This window comes from Limulus polyphemus, unplaced genomic scaffold, assembly GCF_000517525.1.
Source record: "Limulus polyphemus unplaced genomic scaffold, Limulus_polyphemus-2.1.2 Scaffold888, whole genome shotgun sequence".
In the NCBI taxonomy this organism is placed as follows: Eukaryota; Metazoa; Arthropoda; class Merostomata; order Xiphosura; family Limulidae; genus Limulus; species Limulus polyphemus.
In genome coordinates, this window is record NW_013666498.1 from 62,828 (window position 1) to 88,410 (window position 25,583).

Genomic DNA, 25,583 nt, shown 5'->3' on the forward strand with positions numbered 1-25,583 from the left:
ATCTAAGTAAGTAGTTTTTTTTCTTCCCAATTTATAAAAAATCTTTATGTGATAGAAAGAAATGAATATTGATTTGGAAATCTGTGTAGCTGAATTGTGGAAAATCTATTATTAAAACCCAAACAACTTTTATGAAGTTTAAATTTGCAGGCCTGTGTAATCAGTCTTCTGATGTTTTGAAATTTAGAAGTAAAGTAAATAAATATTTAAAGACTACAGTAGAAAAGTAAGAAATGAGAGGTGGTATAAAGTTTTGAGATACTATTTTCTTGTATAATATTATATAAGTATGTATAATTTTATATATACTTCTAAAACATAATAACTTTCTCATCTCTAATTGTAATGATACAAAAATATACAGGAATGCTAATATCAATATCATTTTTGAGTTTGATTAATTTATACTATAATTTTTCAGTGTTTTCATTCTTGTGAAGAACAAAATATATGGCTAATTGTATACCAGTATTTATACCAATTAAAAAAGTAATTTTTCATAAAAAATCTCAAAATTGTTAAAATTTTTAAAGGTCTTGAAAATTGGTCAGGAGGATATATCCTGAGATTGGTAAAGGTAAAATGAGAGTTAGTTCATGCTCAAAATGCTAACTTCATTTGTCCAAGAAATGGTTTAGTTGTTTTTTTTTTTGCTGTTGATTTTCTTAAGTGTTATCCCTGCTCCATTGGTATTACTTTTGTCAAGAGAAAAGAACAGAAACATTGTGATATAGTTTTAGAACTTATAAAAAAGATAAAAGTGTTGGTGGATAAAGAAATGGGAGAGAATAAGAAACTTTATTTGAAAGATCAGTTGGTAATTTTAAGTGTGAAATTAGGTTGTACAGTACACCACCGATTTTCTGGCAACTAATGGTGCGGCACCTCCTTTAATCTGGACAAAATTACGAGAGTGCACTTGAAATTCTTATTGTACTGATAAACCTGTATCATTTATACCCATACTAATGTATTTCATTAATTATTTAATTTACATTTAATATTTGTTTTATTTCAGTTTCTAGCAGTCCATGGTGCTTTAGAGACACGGGAGTATAATTAGTGGGTTAGAGGTGTATTGTTGAATAATTATAACATGACCTCTGTTGGTCCGGCAAGGCTGTGGAACTAAAGGTGTCGGAAAATTAGTGGTGTATCTGTAATTCTGAAACAATACTTTACCCCCTCTCACATAATAGCTCTTTTTGTTCAGTGCTGCCCTCTATATGTGAAGTGTTCTCTTTCCACTAGCCTTGATATTCCCACCTACCCTCATGTGTTTAAACATGCAACACACCCTTCTGACCCAGCTGATTCCCCTTATATTGTAGAACCCAATCTTCAGTTCTCAACTTGTGGAGATTATCTAATTTTTGCTGACATTTGCTTTGATTTTTTTATTTTAAGATCTGTTAAACAATTCTTTTTGTTGTTTCCAGTTTTATATCTTTTTTTTTCTACAGTGACTAAATAGGTTTATTTATCAGTTTCCACTCTCAGTTTGAATTACAACTACTAATGTTGTTACTTCTGCCATTGCACCTCAACCTGCTGTTTCTCAGGCTTTGGGCTCCTCTCTCTCTGCAAAAGAGGTTTCAGTTTTAATACGTTGCAAGTTGGAGTCCATTATGCAGCTTTCTGTGTCTCCTGATATAGACCAGATATTCCTTTTCCTGGTGAAACTGGTTAGGATGATGAAGATTTGGATAGCCTCTTTCCATCTCCTACTTTTGCTGTGCAATTCGTCAATATGGTGTCACAGGTATGTTACATTTCTTCTGTATCCCCCTGTGTTTTATGATTCCTCTCCTTCCCTTCTGCATGCCGTCCCTTCCTCAGATTACCTTGTTTTACCACCCTCTCCAGATATCAGGGTCCATGCTGATAAGTTTACAGCGCAGTCACATTCTGGGGGTCAGAATGCCTTGTATCTCAGATTCCTACTCATTAGCATATCATCATGCAGACTTTTCTTTTCTGGACTCATAGAATTTTGAGTCTTGGATTCAGACATGGGGTTCTGACCCTGATACCATTGTGAGATTTTCCTGGTCCTATTTTCAAAACTCCATTTAACCATCACCACCTTCATGCATTACCTCCTCTATCCTTCTTCTATCCATCATTCCCCTGCAAGGTTTTCAACGGATACTCATTCATTCATGTTTTCCATGTTGGTGTTTGTCTTTTTCAGCCTTTTTCCTACATGCTTGGCTCTTCTGTTGTTGGGATCTCTAGGTTTGGGACGAGCATTTAGATTATGGTTTGGGGGTGACTATGGATTCCCAGGACATCACAGGTTGTTGGTCTTTGGTTGAATAAACTCTGAACATCAATATTCTGGAGCTACTTGCTGTTCATTGAGCTTTGGATCATTTCCTCCCTTTAGTACGAGGTAAAATGGTCATGATTCATTTCGACAATGCTGTTGTTGTCTTTTTTTTTGGCCCCTGGGTTACACATCCTTTTGGCTTTGGTGGTAGATGCCTTCAGTCAGGATTGGTCAACCTTTACCGTTATACCTATCCTTCTATCTGCCTCATACCCCAGGCATTTTCCATTATCTAAACCACTCCATTTGAGTCCTTCTCATTGCACCTTTCTGGCCTGCGCAGCTGTGGTTTCTAGTCCTTGCCCTCCTTTAGTCATGCCCTTCATTACCACTTCCTTATTCCTGCTCCCTTCTATGGTAACCTCAGTTGTTGTGTGTCATCACCAAACACCATCTTCAGGTGTAGATTTTGTCTGGTCCCATGAGAGGTGGTTTGGACTTTCCACATGAGTAGTATGCCTTTTTTTTTCTATTCAGTCTGTCCTTCATTCTTATTGGTTTATCAGAGAGAATGACTCTTTTTTTGCAGTTGGTCCCTGTGCCATGGTTATCTCCCTTCCTGTCCTAGTATTCCTCATGTCTCAGAATTCTGTACCTGGCTGTTTGACAATGGTTCTTCTGTGTCTACCATTGCTGGGTATCAGGCAGCTTTGTCCAATACCTTCTGTTCTTTTCTTTCATTCCCATAGAGTTATTTTCCTTTCCTGTTCTCTCACTTTTGTTTCATACACCTTAGATTGGGACCTTATTGTCGTTTTCCATGCTCTTACCCAAACTCCTTTTGAACCATTGGCTATCTGTACCTTATACCACCTGTCCTTGAAGATCTGACTTTTGCTCCTTTTTCTGCCTATGGTTATTGTTGGTCGGATGTTTTCACCCTTGACGTTTCACATATCCTTTATATTTGCACATATTCTCCTGTATTCAGCTTACAGTTTTTTCCCCAAGATATTTACAAATCTTGAAAGTGACATGACATTCACACCTTCCCCCCTTCCATTTCGCATTGGTATCCCTGCTCCGACCTGGATCATCTGATCTATCCTTTTTGTGTTCTTCAGTGCTAAGTTGCCCACATGAGTTCCTTCCCTGGTTACTGTTCTCACCTGTTTCTCCATTGAAACCCTTCCTCTACCAAAGAAATTCCCCCATGACACCCTTTGGTTGGCTTATTCCTCCTTGTCTCCCAATTTCTGACGCATATCCTGGGATCCTTGCACCAGATCTGACAGCTCACCCTCTCTGTGGTTGCCCACTTCTGTCATCCATTGGAGGAAGTCATTCAGGCTGGCATGTGGACTATACTACACACCTTCATCTCTCATTATCTTCATCATGTGGCCATGTCCTACTTATCAGTTTACCAAGTGCTGCCTATTGCCTTCCTACACACCTCAATTCAACTGTGAATGGGTGAGTAATTTTCTATTTCATTATTTCCATGACAGTGGCACATTTTACATGTTGGATCCCGATCTGTGGCAAATGGTGCCTGTTCAGGTATACTAATCCATAAATCTGCACTGTATGGCCTTATAGGTCTATAATGGCCACTGTTGAGATGAGGTGTTCCACAAGACTGCTAGAGGTTTTCTTGAAGTGTTTTGCTTCTTAAATAAGTCTGTCCCAGACTGTACCAACTCATGGACTATTATGAGTAAAGCAGTGTTGGGAAAGTTGCCCATATCTTTGATCCTGGTTGAATAAATTGGGACCGGCCTGTTTTTAAAAATAGGACTTTGTGGTCACCCATTGCACTTCCTCCAATATTCCATTCCTTTGGACTCCCCATTCCTTCAAGTGGAGTATGGGAGTCTTTGCCACTTACCAGCTAAGTCCAAAGTATTCCTTATTGGAAATTTGGATTACTTTAATTCTAGTCATTGATACATCTATTACTGTATAGTTTGCTGGTTAATTCAAAATGTTTTTACTGTTACTTTTTATTCTTTCACAGGCTTTAGAAGATGTACATTTGAAGAGCCGTCCTGCACTTAAAGAAGCTTTGGTCATTGTGGATAAATTTTTTACAATCATTTTTCTCTTTGAAATGTTACTTAAGTGGCTAGCATTTGGTTTCAAAAAGTACTTTACTAATGCTTGGTGCTGGTTGGATTTTATAATAGTTCTGGTAAGATATGGTGCCGATATCTTTCTTAATTGAGGTATAAAAAAACGAGTAAAAACATTTACAATTCAGTCAACATTAGATTAGAGCTGATGTATACAGTAAACAATGAATTATTAAAATAATTGTTAGAGGTGGCAAAAAATGACTGTGTATTTGAAAAGTATTTTAATGTGTTTACACCTGTTATTTTTTATAGATGTACTTTTATGTATTTACTACAATAGTTACATTAAAATAAAATGAACTTACTTCTTGGTTTTAACTTGTTTATATAGTTTTATGAGATTTATATTTACACATTTTATGATTAAAGTTTCAGTTAAGTATTAGTTCCTGTAAAGATGTGAACACAATGTTAAACTTAAAAACATATTTTCCCTGTTTAAGTAGCTTGTTGTAACTACCTTAAATTTTACTTTATTAATTGTGATCAATTGTGTGTACAATCTATTGCAAGTAAGAAAAATAATGCAAATTTAAGTGCTTCTTTGAAGACACACATTACATGTATTTTATATGGAACAGAAATGTGCTTTAAAGAAACAGCTGTCGTATTCAGTAATTTGTCAATATATTTTCATACATAAAACTTAGTCAATAGAAATAAAACAGCCAAACTTTCGAAATGAAACTATTTAATTTTTTAAAGTTAAGGATTATAACAAAATGTGATTCACAGCCTGGTTTGCACATTAAATGTGGAGTGCCATTTATTGACAACAAAAAAAGTGACGTTTTAACTCCTTTTTCTCAGTTCTAATACCCACTACCAGCAACAAACTAATTCATTTGGTCTTCTTTTTTTCTCTTGCTGCCTATTGCTACTCCTCCTTGATTCAACACATCTCAGGTGTCCATGTTTAATCTGGCTGTCGGTTTAGCAGGCTATGACAACATTCCTGCATTTAAAACAATGCGTACCTTGCGGGCCCTTCGCCCTCTGCGGGCCATGTCACGGCTGGAGGGGATGAGAGTAAGTAACTCCACCAGTCATGATTGATGTCTATTACTTGCAAAAGTTATGTAGTCAATGGAGGACCAACTTGTGCAAAACCCAGCTTGCAGATACCTTGGAAATTGCCATAAAAATTGCATGCTTTGTGAAGCTGGGCTACACACTCACACAATTGGCTTTCTCTGTTGACTACTTTTGTAATGGAGCCACTTATCATGGATGTTGTGCTTGTTTGTCTGTAGTATTTAATGTGACTTTGCTGATAATATCTTATTTAGTTGAGCTAGCTGTTGACCAAATCTCTCATTCAGGGATAAAAAAACCTGCTACTTATGCCTGCTTCTGCCACACAAACAACCTGCTTTTTTTACGTCAATTGCAGGTATAGTGTAAATTGAGTATTTACTATATTTTAAACTAATTTATAACTCATTTTTATAAAGATATATGCTGAAACATACCTAAATTTTACATCTATTGGTACTCTCCAATATACATTTCTTCTCATGATGTTAGCCAGCAGTTGTTGTGTGGCATTTGACGGGACAGAGTTTGTTACATTTGGGGCTTACAGTGCTTCTTCCTCTTTTGCTTCACACTAAAGACTGTTAGAGTAAGTACCAATAAAAGGCTTTAAAGGACGTGACTTTCTACCCTGCCAGGTGTCTGTGAGCAATCTTATAACTACAGTAGCAGGGGTAGGAAAGATCCAAGCCATCAAGACTATGTGAACCCTGCATGCTCTGAGACCTTTGAGAGCCCTTTCATGCTCTCAATGAATAAGGTAAGTTTTAAAGTCATTCAAAGAGAGCTTGCAGTTTCACTAAACATAGAATTGCATTGCAGCTGTAATGAGCTTTAGATGCAGAGTAGTTTTGTATCCTTTTGTTAATAGAATGACCATTATAAAGTAGTAGTACCCACTGTAGTTAGTTATAGTGTTTCTTTTTGTTTGGAGTTAACCCTAGAATTACAGATCATCTTTTAAAGATATCTTTTTATGCTGTTTATTCACCAAATATTTATGTGGGTCAATGACTTTGTTAGTTAAAGGTTTTCTCATGACATATGAGTCACATAAAAAATTTAAACAAAAATACCATCAATTTTACAATTAATCCCATTAATTACTGATGTGATTCCCTCTGTTAATTATGTACAAAATGAGTTATTTCATCTACTTTCTTTTAGAAAGTTATTTATACTGAGTGTTGTAATGAGAAAAACCCATAAAAGTACTTTATAGAATACAATAAATGGACCCCACCAATTATATACAGTATAAAAACAAGTTAGTAATTTGTGGGTTAACTGCTTTTTTAGAAATTGGCCTACTGCTAAAAATAGAAAAAAAATAAGACATATTGATTTGCTTAATGTTATTAGTTTATTCGAGTTGGCTACACTGAACTGGATATAAAGGAAAAGTGACACAATCTTTTAAAAATTTGTTAATTTTTGCTAAGTTTTCATGAGAGTAAAAAAAACTTGTATCTAACGTCCAAGTTCAAGTTTGTTGACTTTTATACGTTTTATTAAAAATTCATTCCACCTAAAAGTACAATGTAAACTGTTGTAGAAGGAAGAACATTATCATTTTTCCAAATGCAATCAGTTTTGTTAGATTGCACCACTTTTTCTTTGCATCTATAAGAGTAATTAAAGATAACTTAACAAATATTTCATTACTTTATTATTTATTTATCAAATGCATGGCAGTCCAAGAACGTTTTTTGTATACTAGTTTGTAGATTGTTATTTAATTTTTTTTTTGCATGTTATATTTTGTTTCAGAAAATTTTTATGTTTTGATCAGAAGCATAGAGAGTTGTGTAATCTTGTACAGTATTTTGCCTGTGAAAGATTCTATTGAACCTCACTGCTTATAATTGGTTGAATGTCAGGGTAAGTATTTTTCATCATGTTCTTCAGCAAGTCATTGGTACTTCCAGTTTGGCAGCTATGAGGTAAGCTCAGACTAATACTTTTGTACATGTATTGTTCCGTGTTGCATGACAGTATAGAATATTGTGTAGATTTAAACTGTAGTCATAGAAACATAGATAGAATAGAGTGTTCTTAATGTTTTTCAAGTAAAGTATATATTTTTAGGTCTTACGTTGTCTTTTTTATCAAAAAGTTATTTGTGATACTAAATCATTTCTCTGAATTCACTTAGGCTACTTTATCAAAACATATACAAGAACTGATTTGTTGAGAAAATCTTGGAAAAAACATACATTATGTAGAAGTTGAATTTAAAATTGTTTATCAACAAATCAATGAATACAAAATATTGGTGATATACTAAAGATCGTTAAATTCACAAATAATACATGTAATAAACCATATATTGGAATCATAATATGGTCTTACTATTCAGAATAGTAAACATTACTTTGTTTAAAGAAATATTTACCTAATGTGCATTAGGTAGACAGCTGTCAGAGATTTTCTTTACAAAGATCAGTCCAGAATGTTTTGGAGTCAGTAAAGCATAATACTGTGTAGAATTGTGCTTAAAATAGGTATAGTTATTCCTGAATAAGTATTGGTTAGTTTAATGTGAAAAGATATAAATACCTAAATTAATATGTAAAGCAATTTTTTAATTCCTACTCCTGGACCCAGAAGCTAAAACAATATACAAAACCATTTATTTCTTCACCAGATTGCATGAGCTCTCTCCTGTGTGTATCAGATGTAAAAATGTTCATGGAACTAAACTTGGTTATAATTTCATATCTTTATTTGATATTTTTTTATGATAAACTAAATAAGGACAATAATAGAATCAATGCTAGACTCCAGATGACCTACAGAAGCAACTTGTAATTATTTTCTTAAAATTGATAAGGCTGCTTTAATAGAAACTGCAATTCATTAAACAGCCAAATGATTATGGAGGTTATGAATGGACTGCCACACATTTGCATTATATTATATCATAGATTATAGATTTTTATTATATCCAATGGTAGTAATATAAAGTTTTAGTATGTGTTTGGTAGTGTGTAGCTTATATTTACATTATCAATGTCATCTGTAGATATGGCTGAACTAAGTTATATTGAGTTTGAGTTGTATATTTTTGTCTAATAATTTCATTCTCAGGTTAAATCAGTAAAGGTATTGTTGGAACTCCACCCTTTTTAGAATATTTAATTTTATATATGCATAATTTACAATGTGTACTTAATGAATGCATTTCAAATACAGGTTAGATAAATTTTAATTATATTGAAAATTAATAATTATCCTGTTGAAATGTATTTTGGTTTTTTACGTTTATTTGTCTAACAGTCTTGTGTAAAGATTGGATGAATTGTATTGATCAGTATTTCTTGTTGTGTTGTATGGTACATGAAAAAATATATTAACCCCTTCCCCACCAGGTCATGCAGTCAGTTTCACTTGCTGTAGTACTTTACATTACGAAACCACTTAATTAAATTAAACAATTTTACTAAAATTAGTTTTTTACGTTTATTTGTCTAACAGTCTTGTTTAAAGATTGGATGAATTGTATTGATCAGTATTTCTTGTTGTGTTGTATGGTAGATGAAAAAATATATTAACCCCTTCCCCACCAGGTCATGCAGTTAGTTTGACTTGCTGTAAAACTTTACATTACAAAACCACTTAATTAAATTAAACAATTTTAGTAAAATTTAAATTAACAATTAAAAAAAGAGTATAAGAAGCACCTGCTATAAGAACAATTCATATTTCAAACTTAATTTTTGACTTTTAAGACTTGCTAAATTTGTTTTTTAACATGGTTTCTTGGCCTTTGAAGAACTACTAAATGTAAATACAAATAAAAGCAAATATTATTTGAAAAATACATAAAATTTAAAACTAAATAAGTCATATCTCTAGAAGGAGTTCTTGTATTGATAAATTTCATATCGAATTCTCATGCTTACGAAAGGCAGAAAATAAGACTAAAAGAAATTACACCGAACTTAAGTTGTTAGTGTTTTTATGGAATTGGACAATTTCTTTCCAAAAACAAATGTGATACAAGTTAGGCCCACATTTCTTCATGTAATTTTACTGATATTTGGTACATTTGTATGAAAATATTAGTAAAACCTGAAAAAACGTTTACCAAAACAGTACGAAATATAGGTATGGTTTAAAACCATTTTTGTTAAATAAATGTTTCTTTGAGAGTTTATTATTATGGCATAGCATAGCATTCAATTTGGTCGGTTAAATGTATTGTTATTTTCTCCAGATAATAAGACCTCCAGTGGATTAAGGGTTAATGAGTGTTTTTTATTGTATTATTTTGAGTATTTATATAACCTTTCTTATGTTCTTTCAATAAATGCAAGCCATTATTTCATATAACTAATAGTCAAATAACCAGATTCTTTCTCAAAATTTAACTTTTCTTTGCTGGTTCAGTGTTTTTGTATGGTAAGATATTGTTTCTTCTGTTCCTTCTGCATGTTATAAGCTTCTCCATCTACAGAGCTCTCTAAGATGGTTTAACCTTTTGTATTTTGATGTTCAAGCTTGAACAACTAATTATTGTACTGATGCCTTATCTGCTATTTCTGTTTTGCATGAGTGGAACATTAAACAAGATGCACTATTGTACAATTTCTTACACGGTACAGTCTCTGTACTAAGGAAGTTTCATTACATTTTTCTCTATATTGACCTAACTACATTTCTTTTTCTTGTGTGTTGCCCTTTTTATCTTATTGTTTAAGAGTATGAGAAACTACATGTTTAGCATATAACAATATCAGTTCACCTTCTTAATATTCAAATTTTTTGTCATTCTTTGCATATTTTTTAATGACATTACTTTGTGAAGTTTATTATTTTTGTTATTTATCAATTTAAAATTCTGTTTATTTAAAGTTTATTTATATATTTTAAATCTTCTGGATGAAACTAAACAGGACTAATTTTTGTTAAGCACCTTCAATAACACTAATGAATAAAGCAGAAGTGTGAATATGTTTCATATTATAATATATATTTAATCAGCAAAAACAATTATTGAAATACTATTGTTCTTTTTAAGCTCATATATCAATGTCATTTAAAGTTATAGTTGATTATGGAGTTAACAGAAAAGTATCTTTTAAAATAAGACTATAATATGAATGTGCAAAAAACTTTCAAAAATTAAAAAAGTCTGCAAGTCTGTTACCAGAATTTTTAAAAGTTTAACATTCCTAATTTTCTCTTTATAATTTTTTTACAGTGTATATAAATAATATATGTTTGACTATTGCTAGGTCGTTGTAAATGCTCTGATTCAAGCGATTCCTGCCATTTTCAACGTGTTGCTGGTTTGTTTGATTTTCTGGCTTATTTTTTCCATCATGGGAGTTCAGATGTTTGCTGGGAAGTTCTATCATTGTGTAGATGCCAATGGAATCAGAGTAAACAGCTCCTATGTACCCACAGCTGATATTTGTAAAGCAAAGAACCTGACATGGGAAAACCCATTGATCAATTTTGACAATGTACTGAATGCCTATCTTTCCCTTTTTCAAGTAGTAAGTAGAGAAGGATTACTTTACCTTAGAACTTTACTTTAGGCTTTTCAACTAATCAAAACATTTATCAAAGAGTGATTTAATCTTTAATTTTTTTCTATCAGTTTATCACATAAACATAGCTCTCACCATGGCCAGTAAAACTCTTGGCCCAGGAAACGGCCTCTTCTAGTCTTTGCCACACTCTTGAATCAAGCTCCTAGCTCAACCATGGCTTCCTTCTTTCCAAAACAAGTTCTGTGTGATCCCAAAATGTGCACCTTACAGAACCAGAGAGTGAAACTAAAAAAAAAAGAGGAGCATGTTTAAATAAATTCCACAATAAAAAATCGTTTGGTCACAGCACCAAAATGTAATGTAATAACTTAGTCTGTAGTATACATACACAAACACTGATTTGCAACAGAAAAAAATCAAAGAGTCTGCAATACAGCAGGTTCCAGAAATGTTGTGAATAAAATAAAATCATTACAGACAACAAAATAAAAAGAAGCAAACACCAGTGATTGAAGAATCACAATCTCTATTCTTATATATGTTGTAGCACTGGAGTCTTTCACTTGTACTGCTCAGACTCTATATTTGGTTTTGAAGTTTTTGGCTGTTGGAGCTGTACAAAAGTATCTCTGCATAATATGAAGATGTGAAGTAGAATAATGATTACTGTTATATCAGACAAAGGTCCTAGTGCAGTACTCTACAGTTTTTAATAGGGATGCACGAATAGTAAAATTTGGCCAAATACCAGGTCCAGGAACCCGGTCACTAAGCTTGGGCCGGGTGTCAACTGGGACTGAGTCCCACCAAATATATACAAAAATTAGAAACAACAACAAAATTGACATTTATTACATTTAACCGAATAATCACTAACAGAACATTCAAGTTTTATTTTAAACTTTCAATGTCTAGCCCCAACTTCTTAAACCCTAACCCCTATTGTTCTCAAAACCACCACCTTCCCCAGAAATCCACTTTTCAAGCCATGCCTCTTATTAACCCCTATTGTTTCCTGAATCCCCCGACTTTCACAGGGTGGTCAGTCTTTGTTTTTCAGAATATGTTTTTTTTAACTAAATCAATTATTGACTGTAACTTTCAGTACTGCATTAGTTGCCACAAAGATTAGGTCTTAGATGTCTACCTTTTAACACTAGGTCGAATCCAAGTATTACTGGATAGCCCAATACGTGGCCGGGGCCAGATATCTGGCCGAGTACCCGTGTATTCCTAGTTTTTAGACTTCCTGCATCAATAATCATTCTCGTTTGATATATTTAATGGAGATAAACCTCCCAATTTATACTAACTTCTATGACACAGAAATAGAGCCAAGTAAAACCTACTGCACAATTTCTGTGGCATGCAATTATTGTCTAAGTTAGAGGAGTAATACAAGTTTATGACTTTCCCACTTACAAGCAAATTAAAAAAACATTTAGAGACAGGTAAAATTTGATGATTTTTTTCAATCACACATGTATATTCTAAGTCCATATACTTATGTAGTTTTAATACAACATAAAATTATACTATATTATGTTAGTTTATAAGTTACCAGTTATTATTATAGTTTTTTTACTAAATCGGTATTTACAGCTGCTCTTTATACTAAACATATTATCTACAATATACGAATTTTCCCTAACCTAGAACTTCTTGATATAATATTTTTTTTTTACTCTTAGAACACACCAGCTTATTTATCAGTAATGAAAACAAGTGTATAGTGTTATCCAGTCGAAAAGAAGTAAGACATAGGATATTTCACACAAATTTTATTTCTTATGATTTGTTTTCAGGCTACTTTCAAGGGCTGGACAGGCATAATGAATAGTGCTATTGATTCAAAAAATGTAAGTACACTTAAAAAAAAATGCTTATACCATAAAAGTTTAGGACCTGACAAGTGCTTTTATTGAGGGAAACATACTTGGAAATATTGATTAAATTATTAAATCATAACTTAAAAATTTGCTCTGAATTTTTATCAATTTAAGAATATAAGTCACAGATAAATTGTGTTTAAATACATTAACAAATCACTTGATTGGATGCTATTATTATTGATGTACGATACCTAGATCACAGTATTTACTTTTAAGTGAAATAAGATTTAACTTGTGCATTGCTTGCACATAGTTTAAATATGTAACTTTTACATTAAAGTTATTCTATAGTACTCGAAATTTATAAGTATAAAATTAAGTGATTCTTGAAAAATAGTTATTCATGCTGCTATAATGTTATTGCTCTATTTAAGACAAAATAAGGCTTTTGACATAATTATTTAAAAAGCTAAATAGTTTATTGCATACTAAACATAAACATGTTGTAAGTAAAACTTAAGATAAACTTGCACTTCTATATGTATAAAGGTGAGCTAGTATGTATATATATATATATATATATATATTTGCAATAAAATGATAAAGCTAAATGACCGAGTGCGTGTAAAGCATGTTTTTAAAACAAAATAACAAGAACAACACTAGAACTTGTAGTATGATATTGAAAATTGAAGTTTCTATATTTTAATCAAACAAGTTATTTGTTTACTAGAGTAAAGGAGAACAACCTGAAGATGAAATAAATATCTACATGTACCTTTACTTTGTCTTTTTCATCATCTTCGGTTCATTTTTCACTCTGAATCTCTTCATTGGAGTCATAATTGACAACTTCAATGAACAAAAGAAAAAGATAAGTTCCTCACTACTCATTAACAGATTCCTTGGAAAATAATATATCTTGTAAAGATTATTATGTGTATGAAAATATGTTTTGCCTGTTGTTTTAGTTTAGTAGTATAAAATCCAATACAACGTTTAAAATGAGAAATGTGAAGTTACGAGCAATTTTAGGACTTGCTTACATATCATCAAAACTGTGAATGCAATTTTTAAGTTAGAAAAAGTAATGTAATTAAATTGAAATCATACACATTTATGTTTACTGGTGTCTTACTAGGATATTTTTTTATATTGTACACAGGAGGATCTCTTGAAATGTTTATGACTGAAGACCAGAAAAAGTATTACAATGCCATGAAGAAAATGGGTTCAAGAAAACCAATAAAAGCCATACCTCGCCCTCGTGTAAGAAATTACCATTTCAAAATAAATTTCCATTTCTTGAATTATTTACATTTTAAATGCAATTCCCTAACAAATAAAGATGTTTCCAAGAACCATAATGTAAAATTAGTTTTACAATAAAACAGGTGTACTTTGGAATCGAGGTAAAGTTCACTGTTAATAAATTTTAGTACAACTTCAGAAGTACTACTGATCATCATATAAAGTAAATTTTGTAATCCATTTTTCATTAGTTCATGGTGCCATGACTCAAATTCTAGTTTTGTGATTAAATATTTAATTTTAAGCCAATAGTGTTATTCTCATCATTAATTATATTCTTTTATTATTATTACAGTTTAAACCTCAGGCTATTGCATTTGACCTGATCACCAATGCAAGGTTTGATATGGCCATCATGATTTTCATCATGCTAAATATGATTGTGATGAGTTTAGAACATTACAGACAAGCAGAAATGTTTGAGCTCATTGTAGAGAGACTAAACATTTTCTTTATTGCTGTCTTCACTGCTGAATGTGTTCTCAAGATTTTTGCCCTGCGATTGCATTACTTCAAAGAACCATGGAACATATTTGATTTTGTTGTAGTAATACTATCAGTAATAGGTAAGTATCATCTTAAAATGATTTTAGGCTAAACCACAGATTTTCACACATTGTCTTCTGTCATTGAAGATGCCTTTATTGAAAAAGTGAACATTATATCAAAGACACAAAATTTTATTATCTCGCACATACTTTTATTATCAAATGTTTTTTTTTTTCTAAGGAGACACGTATTGTGTCCTCATACACTTTTCACATATTTTCATTTTAACGCAATTGCATTGAATGATTCATTGTCATTTTTAGTAGTCTATACAATCACCTAACTCTAATTAGGTACTTCTTTTACTTTTTAATTGGTAAATACTAATTACTAACTAGATTATATGCAACACTTTGATTGCCAATAGGACTTTAATCATCTAACTTATTTTAATGTTTCCAAGAGGGGTATCCAGGTTTTTTTTACTTCTGTGATAGGCTGGCTGTTGTGTGTTACCAGGTTGGTGGATATAGAAGGTTTTTTTTTTATAATTTTCTCATGTGTGGTTCATATCTCATTACCTTAGTATCATTCCAATTTATTGTATGGTCTTCTTCTGTGACTTGATGAGCTATTGCAGATAGTTTTGTATCATAGAATGTTGTATGTCTTTTACATTTCTGAATTTTAACTTTTGTTGATCGTTGTTTCTCAAATGTATTGGAATCCACATTCACATGGGTTGCTGTAAATGGTGTGTTTCCTCTCCAATGGTCTTAAGGTGGTTTGTTGTGTACTAACTGTGATTATATTATTTTGTGGCTTCTGAATACTGTTCTAACTTTATTTTGTATGTTTTCAGAGAAACCTTTGATATAAGGGGAATATGGTTATATGTCTGTAATTATATTCCTGTGTATTCTTGGTATTTATCTTCTTTATCAAGTGTCCTTGGTATCCATTTCCATTGAGGGTTCTGGATACATATTTTTCTCCTTCCTTTTTTGGCATCTTAATTATTACAAATTTTGTTGATTCTTTAAATTAGGCAGTGATTTGTATCTTAGTAACCATCACATCTAAGAATGGGAGTTTACTACCTTCTGTTTCCATTGTTTAACTATCACTGGATTTATCTGTTCAGATGGTTCACAAATTCTTGAATCTTGTCTTTAGTGTGTGTGACCATATTATTAATATACCTTCAAAATAATGTGGTCACACACTTAAAAATCAATAAGTACTGCACTGAATGAGATAATATTTTACTTGCCTAATTCCAATTTTTAACGTGATAAAAATAAAGTTTTATTGTCTAAATTAAAATGGTTATTTTACTTAAAAATAGAAAGTTTACGAAAATGTTATATATATATATATACAAAACGTGTATGTGATGAAACATTAAATGTATTCTACCCATAACAATGATATAATAACTTCAACCACAAGAGTTGCTAGAATTTTCTACAAAACTTACAATTAGTAACATCTTTATTAGTAACAGCAAAAAGCATCTATGACCACTCTACCTTGGGTCACCAGTTATATATTGTCACCATCAGCAGTGTTTTTGGCCGTTATCCCAGTAACAACAACAAAACAAAAACATGGAAGATGTTAAACTTACTAGTATTTGAAACGTCTTGAGCTATATTTTTTTCTAACATTTTATAACTTACACATTCTTTTACAGTTCACATAAGCAACCAGTGCCAAAATATGTATATCTACACCGAGCAATAAAATCCATAATTACAACCAGCTGAAAACTGTGGCTTTGACAATGTCAGCTGTTGTTAATCATATCATGTTAAGTATTATAACTTGATAGAGCCAAGTAATGTGTTTTTTATTTTGGTACAGAAAAATAATAGAAACTGAGAACTTGGGCCAACTGTATGATGAACAACCTAAAGAAAAAAAAAACAGTATGAAAGAGGCTATTATGTTTCATAACATATTCTAATAATGAGAGTAGAATGTCCATCCATTAAATAAGTAAACTGTGGTAATTGAGAAAACTACACTGACCATGTTTCTTCATTCCTGTATTAATCCACACTCCTTTCTTTCCAAATACTAGTAGGTATCTTAAATAACCACAAGGTGTTACTCTCATATTTTCTAGAACACAATAGTAATACACACTACAGAGGTTATAGATTTGTATATCAATAAACTTTACAAGAAAGAATACAATATTTTAACTCTCTCTTGGATTTTACAGTGTAATATAAAAATAATATAATTTGTAGATTTACCACAGTTCACATTGTGAGTACTGGTTTTCTTAATAAAAATACTATGAATAAGATTGTTTTTAGGTAATCTTATAAAATTATTTTACTGTAAAATTAAGACAATTAATTTATTAAGGTTATAAACAATGTTAAAGAAGTAAGCTATAAGTGTGTTTTTTATGGCCTTTTAATAATTATTATTTATTTATTTAACAGAGACTGAGCACATTATATTAAAACAATTTGGGAGACTCACTACATCATATATTTCATGTTGCCGTGTCCAGTCATTCTCAAACTGACGTCTATGCAATTTTTACAATACCCCTGCAGCGTAGTTTCTATTGCAAAGTGACCTGATGTAAAGCTTTCATGTACGAAGCACACCCCAACTCCTTCTTTGCTTTCCATAAGCCAACTTTTATAGAAGGAGGATGGTTTTCAGTGCCTTTTTCAACAGTTTGATCACAGAAATACATAGGTACTGCATCTGGCAGCTTGACTGGTATGTTTCATTCTCCAGCTGCTCAAGTTATGCAATGGATGAAGGGACATGTTGTGGAAGCAACTTGTGACACTTTTCCAAACAGACATCCTTCTTAATTATGTTGTTTACCATTGCCTAGGACATGTGGACAGCTTTTAATACTACTGAAATTTGTGCTCATGGATTCTTACCCTTTACAAGATGCTACACTTTGTCTACCATGGTTAGGGTATGACTTGTATGGCCTTTCTGTATGGGCCATGTGCTCCAAGTTGATCAATATTCCTTTGTTTTCCCTTACATTAAGTATAAGAGATATCCCTGAATTTTCAAATCTTTATGATCTGAGTGTATGAATATTTCCTTTCCAAAAAAATCTCAATTTTCAGTGGCACGACACTACCTACCAAAAGTCAAGCGATGTCAATATGTTGTTCTGATACATATCATTCTACTGCAACTTTACATCAGCTGTGGATGTCATGTGACTTATTGATTTGCATATTCAAAATTGTTTTAATATAATGTACTCAACCTTCTATATACAAATTCTTGTCTGGCACAGAAATAAAACAATGATTGTGAACTATAGATACTGCAAACTGTCTTAACATACCACAAGTTCAGAATACAGTTTTAATTCAAAAAGTCCGGCAATAGATTCAGTTGTATATCTGAGGACTAACAATGCTAGAACTTAGGATTTGATCAACTTAGCAGACAAAACAGATAGCTCATTGAAACAAAGAAATAATTTATTAGGTTTGAACAAATCACAATAGTTATAAGCAAAGAGAAACAATCATAGCATCACTGATTATGAATTTCTTTTTTTGACATTTTTGAAGTTTAAGGAATGTTTTTCTTTGTGTTTTAATATAGACATACACCAAGGTTTCTGCTGGTGACTAAAGTACTATTATTTAAACATGTCGCATACTAACTTCAAGAAAGGTTCATTAAGAATCTCTAGACAGTGACTTTGGACCTGTATTACCCAATGGAATATTTGCCATATGCAAAAATGCATTTGAGGAACATAATATCTAATAACTGCTTGGATATTTTTCATGTTTGTTTTTAATATATTTTTTTAAGAAATCTCTGTTATTATAATAGTTACTGAATTTATTAAATTATTACATTTTCGAAACATTTCTCTCTGAACAGCTTTCAAAGTAAAAACATTAATAATATTTTTTCTTTATCTATTTTCTATTCAGGTGTTGGTCTCAAGGATCTGATTGCTGCTTATTTTGTTTCCCCTACCCTCCTACGTGTTGTCAGAGTTGTTAAAGTAGGTAGAGTGCTGAGGCTAGTGAAAGGAGCTCGAGGTATTCGGACCCTACTTTTTGCCTTAGCCATGTCGTTACCTGCCCTCTTCAATATCTGTCTTCTTCTTTTTCTTGTCATGTTTATTTATGCCATCTTTGGCATGGCCTTTTTTATGAATGTGAAACATCGTTATGGAATTGATGAAAACTTCAACTTTGAAACCTTTGGTCAATCAATGATTATTCTTTTTCAAATGTCCACATCAGCTGGTTGGGATGGTATTTTGTCAGCCATAATGGATGAGAGTGATTGTGAGCTTCCTAGTGACATTTCAGAAGGAGATTGTGGAAGTAGGAATATTGCAGTTGCATACCTTATTTCTTATCTAATTATCAGTTTTTTAATTATCATAAATATGTATATAGCTGTTATTCTGGAGAATTATAGTCAAGCCCAGGAAGAAGTTGAAGAAGGCTTGACTGATGATGACTATGACATGTATTATGAAATATGGCAGAAATTTGATCCTCAAGGCTCACAGTATATTCCATATGAGAAGTTATCAAACTTTATGGATGCCCTTGAGTTTCCTCTTAGACAACCTAAGCCTAATAAGTACAAAATTATTTGCATGGATATTCCTATCTGTGAGGGAGAACAGGTGTTCTGTGTTGATATTCTAGATGCACTCACTAAAGAATTCTTTGCTACAAAGGGCCATGTCATTGATGAAACTGTAGAGCTAGCAGAAGTTGTTCCAGCTAAAGACAACAGAAAGTTTCACCCAATCAGCAGTACTTTGTGGAGGCAACGGGAGGAGTACTGTGCACACGTGATTCAACAAGCATTAAGACTCTTTAAAGAAAGAAGACTATTACATTCAGAAAAAACAGCCATTAATGTTGAAAGTAATGACTCTGAAGTTGTTTTTTGTTCACAGTCATCTAGTGAATGTAGTCATCCCATAGATGTGTGATAAGCACTACATTTCGTATTAGAAACAAATTTCTGATGTACAAGCAGCCAAGTGATGAACTCCATCAGTATCAAGCTATATTTTTGTATTCTGTAAGCAAAAGAGACCAGACCATTCTGCTTACAATACACTGGTTACTTAGAATGATAATGGTTTCCATGTTATTTTTCTAATGAATATTAGTTTAAATTTTCACATCTTTATGGTGTACCTATGCAAATCTTAGGAGTCAAACCCTCTGTTATTTGTTGAAATTTTGAGACATTGTTTTGTTTCAGGACTGACACAAGGTATGTTTCACAGGATTCCTGTGCTGTAACGATAAGCAGTTATGTCATAATCATATGATGCTCGTTGAGATTAATGTTATTGTACAGGGTTGTTACTTATAAATATCATTTATCTAATTACATTCCATCCCAATTCAAACATCTGTCCTTTTAACTGTATTTATTTTTTATAATGTACTAAGTTGCTCAGCTAGACTTTAATATTATATAGTTATATTTTACTCCTGTCATTATTCTTCATAATATATAATTTTATTTATTTTTTTAAAAAAAGTTTGATTCTTAAAGGTATTGTATAAAATTTTTTATTTTCTTTATAAAACATAAAAGGATATTGAGCAAGTTGACATTCATTCTACTTTTAATAAAGTTTTTTCTTTCATACTTAACAATCCCAACAGTATAGTAATTCATTATTATATTAACTGTCTTCCTAATTGTAGTAACATGATGCATAACTAAAGAAAGTGTAAAACTTATAGAAAGGATAACTGGCATTTGTGAATATCATTACATTTGATTTATTACCTATAACATCCATTGCTTTGTTTCGCTAACCCAAAAAAGAATCTGGGACTTGTTTTATAAATTGTTCTATCCAACCCCTAATACTGAGGTCTGTCCCACCACATTGAAATATGTATATCTATTAAAATAAAGAAATAGCTATCTATATAAAGAAAAAAGTATTTCCAAAAGTTGCTCCCTTACCCTGTTATGGGAGTGAAGTGATACTAAAGTGGTCTCAGGTGAAAGATGGTTGCAGGATTGCTTCACAAGGGCCATTTTCTTTCTCATGTGCCTTTATATGTTGTCAGTTTCCATGGGACACATCATGCATCTGCAATGATTTTCTCAAGTATATATGATGATTTGTGTTTGCTTCATTACTAAAAGTGGACATTTGAAATCCTGCAATGTTTGGGTTACTTCTCAGAATCTCTGAAAAGCTGATTATTCTTTCTAATTTTACTGTGCCTGATAGCTCTGACTACACCTGTTGTATTAATCAATACTACCAGACTGATTATGTTAATCCTAGTTTTTCTTTCATTTAGGAAAGAAACATGCTGTAACATTATCTTTTAAATGTTGAATTGAGGTTTCATTTTTAACTTATTTCATCCAAACCTTGTAAGAAATGGTCAGAAACACAGAAAAATCAGCAAAATAATGTACTGAAAAAAGAAACAAGTCCTACATTATACTTTCTTTCCAGTTCTTTACCTGAATCAGCCTTTTCAGGGTGTTTTTACTTTGTAATACATTTTGAACTTCACAGTTTGTAAAATGTGTGCTGTACATACAACATTGAATAAATTTTGATAATTTACACATGGATTTACAATGTTTGCAGATGGTTTTTGTCACACAGCAATTAAACTTTTTTATTATAATAAACAATATTATATTTTAATATTCAATACATCTCATAATGATAAATTAACATACTGCACAGAAATTGTTTAAAGATAGCACTCAAATTAACAAAAAGGATGCAAAGTAGGAATAACTATCTTAAACTGAGCAAAACTGCACAGGTGAGCCTACATAGAATACGATATACGTGGAAAAGTAGGAGTGTGATAACATTCAGGATTATTTCTGAAAGTACACCCTGTGGTAATTCCATTACAGGTGAACCAATTTTCATAGTAAATATTTATTCTTTGGCTGTCACTTGTAGGCAAAATTTCCATCTATAGACTCTGGTTATAGAAAAAGAACTAAACAATTATATACTAAACTAAAAAATCAGGAAACATCAGACTTGCAAATATATCTTATATTTGATCTTTTTATATCTCATTAATAGAAACACTGTGTCCCAGCAACATTTTACCAGTGTTTATTACAATAGTGAGGATGTTCACATTTCAGGTAAAGTGTAAAAAAAAAAGGCATATTGATAAAGAATGAATGAGTAAAGGAAGATTTCTGTGTTATGACATTTTTTTGTTATAGTAGCACATGAATGAAGGAAAAGAAATGGCAGTTATCATCCTATACACTGAATAAACATGTATATACACAATACAAAAAGGCCAAAAAACACTAGCATAAAACTATAGATTAGAAACTTAAGAATAAAAAAAAACAGGAAATAAATAGAACTCACCATTTTTAGATTATAACCTCTGTTTGTGAGTTATAACTATTAACTTCGGAGTCAAATTAGAAGCGGATATATGTTCTCAAGCTTACAACATTTACTTTGAATGGAATAGAAAAGCAATAAACAAGTTATTAAAATAAGAGAGAGACTTTAATAATGTAGTGCATCACTTTTTTCACCAGTGTATTCTTATTATAGATATTCAGTGATATAGTTAATTTTAATAGTAATTACATATATTTATTATTAACGTGTATATGATGGTTGTCCAAAGAAAAAAACTTTTTTTTTAACAAACTAGTTATAAGAGCTTAATGGTTTTCAGCATCATGATTTACTAAGATTGTATAAAATATGTAATGGTAATATTATAAAATGCTACTTAAGTTTCATGACAATAACATTAATGAAGCTTTACATAAAACTGCATAATTTGTTACAATGTATAAATTTTCATATTATAGTTAATTCAATATAATCAAATACCAAGATAACCTTCAGAGACTATAGCGTACATAGTTACTTAAAATCATTTATAAGGCTAAGTACCTAGTTTAACAGCATAATTATCAGGAAAAATGTAATTGGATATTGGAATTACACGAGAATATTCAAATTTAGTTTTTTTTAACAAGTATTAACATAGTCATCTTCGATTTCATTATGTGTTGTTTGCACAAGTAATTGACTATTATTACTGCCATTGGTCTGTTTTAAATGTAAACCTGTTTCATTAGAAGTAACTACCTTCCCCAAACTAGCTACATTATGTTGAATGGTTGTTTCAGGTTTGGCAACCCATATGTACTTTTAATAATAAATTCTAATTTTTTTTTTTTTAATTTGAGCTTAATAATACATGTATTTGACATACAGTGTTTCCCCGCTACTGGCTGAGTACTACTTCACTTATACCTCTTGTATTAGGAAACATTCTACCCTTACAATTCTGTAGTTTGAAATTTGTATTTATCTGTCCAACACTATCTTTTGAGCTAATAGTCTGAAGGGCTAAAACACTAAAAGTAAGGAGATGTTCTTGTAACACTCCCTATTTTCTTTGGTTCTTAAACTGATTTAACTGTCACTTATATATAATATTTGTGGAATTACACACATGCCTCAAGGTTGTAACGTTTCAATAAACATTAATTAATAGCATGCTTTATTTGTAGCCTTAACTATGTAGCTAACTGTAAACAGAAAGCAACCCAGTTGTTGTTGAAAGGTAGTTTTTTTTTGTTCATATCTTCAAATCAACATAGAATGAGTGCAACAGTCAGCTTACATCTGATATTATAGTGGCTGGTCGAAATAACAGTGGACTTGGCATCACATGGTATAGGTGATAACAGTACATGAGAAGTTTTTTGGCATTGGGATCTTGGGGATGAACTCAACCAGTATTACTTGTGTTAACTGCAGTTATGCCAGAATATCATCCAATGCTGACCCCAACAAACTACTTAAAAACAGTAGACTATGGGCATGCATGTTAACAAGAATGTGATGATCCCTTCTAATGTGCAAGTGATATTCTGTGGTGTACAACAGATGCAGTCTATTGCATCATCACTTTCTATTGTGGTGATAGAATAAATGCATGAAACACTGTTTTCTGCCTGGATAACAGTCCACACTAGCTTGAAAAGTTAATTGTTGTATCAGTACTAGTCTATAACTATTGACAATCGACTATTTAACTTCCAGTTTGAAATAGTCATTGACACAGTAACAGAGACGGATGTGACACAAACTAGCAGTATTGCTGGTGTTGCAGCTACTGCCACATATGAAATAATGAATGTGCAGCATCCAGAGTATGTCGAGACAAGAACTCAGTGAACTACTCAAGGAGTTTGCTGTGGGACCAGATAGCTGATATTAGGTGTGTCACGTAGATACAGGTGACATGCCTCCAATAAAACAACTTTTGTGCAGGCTTCCTTGGGATACGTAGGACATAGCTAGTGCTGAAATTGACTGGATGTTGAAGGAAAGATTAACACAACCTTCAATGACTGCACGGTTATTTCCTGTGGTAATTGTTAGGAATAAAAAAGAATGTCATGGTTCAGTGAGGACTCTAAGATAGGTGAACATGAACATGGTAATGCACACTGATGCATTTCCACTACTGTCCACAACTGAATGTCTGGATGTGTGGAAAGGCTCTAATTGATTCAATACACTACATCTGGCTTCTGGATATTGCCAAGTCGAACTGGATGATAAAAGTAGACCTTTAAACTGCTATTAGCTCTAAAAAAAGATTATGTGAAATTAGTGTTATTCCTTTCAGTTCATAATGCCCTCCACAGTGGTTGATGGAACTTACATTGAGGGGACTTCAATGGAAAAGTTGTTTCAACTATATGATGACATACTCATCTTTATTTGCATGTTTGAGGCTGCTGCTGAGAATGGTATTCCAACACATCAAGAATTCAAGTTTGAAACTGAAACAAGAAAAGTGCACATAGAAATTCCATTTCTCAACCACACAGTACGTATTGATGGAGTGTCAAGTGATCCTGTGAAGATTGCAGTGATCAAGGACTGGCCCAACATTTTAACAAATAAAAAATTCACAGCTTTCTTGGTCTTGCATCATATTATCAGTAGTTTGTGGTCAGTTTCTGCAGTATAAATGCATTACTTTCTGCACTGATTATGGTTGTCTTGAGCTTTGTATGGACATCATAATGTGAAGACACATTCCAGTCCTTGAAGTGCTGGCTTATCTTTGTCAAGATTGTCCATTCACCTAGGAAACATGCACCAGTGATAGTAAAATTGGCAGTTTTGTCATAGGTACAGGACAAGGTGAAGCATGTGGTAATGTATGCAAGATGTAAACATAGTACTCGAGAACACCAATACCACATGAAAAAGAAAAACGGCTTGAAGTTGTAGAAGTTGTCAAATATTACCACCAATGCTTGAATGGTAGAAAGTTCACCATTTAAGTGGACCATGTGTTGCTGAAATGGCTAATAAACTTCACAAACCCAAAAGATATGATTGTGCATTGGATAACCATGCTGAAAGAAGTTTCATTGTATAGCACTGAAAAACTTTGCCAACGCATGAGATCATGTCCATTTATCAGTGAATGTCAAATCCTGGATACTATGCAGTAGTTAGTAGCAATGATGAATCACATGAAAAGTGACAATTTCATGTTTAGATGGGCACTATAGATGACCAATCAGGAACTTCAGGAAAAAACAAATGAAAGACCTAATCATAGGTTTCGCACTACTTGCTGTGCAGCAAGATAGCACATGTCCATTGCAAAAAAGGAAACACGTTACACAAAATCTGGCACTTGTATAATCAATTACAAGTGCAAGGTGTTGTACTGTACTGCTACTATGAACCAGGGATATATGTTAGCCAACCTGTGATGCAGCTAGTGGTTTACAGTTCTCAAGGAAGAAAATACTTCAGACTTTGCATAATAAAATGACTGGAGGGCACCAGTGAGTGTCATGCAATATTACAAATGTAAAAAGTGGTGTTTCTGGTCTCATTTGCAAAAAAAGATGTTGAGTGATAGTGTAAACACTGTACAAAGTGCACTTCCCAGAAAAAAACTGGCAATGCCAGGGAAAA

General features: G+C 32.3%; 1 protein-coding gene and 1 long non-coding RNA gene across 2 annotated transcripts in view; one reads left to right on the plus strand and one right to left on the minus strand.

Moving 5' to 3' along the window:
* Nucleotides 1–20,065, plus strand: part of LOC106461051 (sodium channel protein para-like) — a 79,530-nt gene extending 59,465 nt beyond the window's left edge. Inside the window, exons 14-21 of the mRNA XM_022387876.1 lie at nt 4,293–4,466; nt 5,317–5,439; nt 10,686–10,949; nt 12,752–12,805; nt 13,512–13,652; nt 13,940–14,047; nt 14,385–14,655; nt 18,532–20,065. Of these exons, the coding sequence (XP_022243584.1) occupies nt 4,293–4,466; nt 5,317–5,439; nt 10,686–10,949; nt 12,752–12,805; nt 13,512–13,652; nt 13,940–14,047; nt 14,385–14,655; nt 18,532–19,559 (2,163 nt within the window). The 3' untranslated portion in view covers nt 19,560–20,065. The remainder of the gene's footprint in view (nt 1–4,292; nt 4,467–5,316; nt 5,440–10,685; nt 10,950–12,751; nt 12,806–13,511; nt 13,653–13,939; nt 14,048–14,384; nt 14,656–18,531) is intronic.
* On the minus strand, nt 10,772–21,292 carry LOC111086166. The gene is made up of 4 exons (XR_002610906.1): nt 20,561–21,292; nt 13,557–13,630; nt 11,079–11,231; nt 10,772–10,880 (listed from the first exon to the last, which is right to left on the minus strand). It is a non-coding gene; the product is annotated as an uncharacterized LOC111086166 (long non-coding RNA).
* Nucleotides 21,293–25,583: the final 4,291 nt, after the last annotated feature.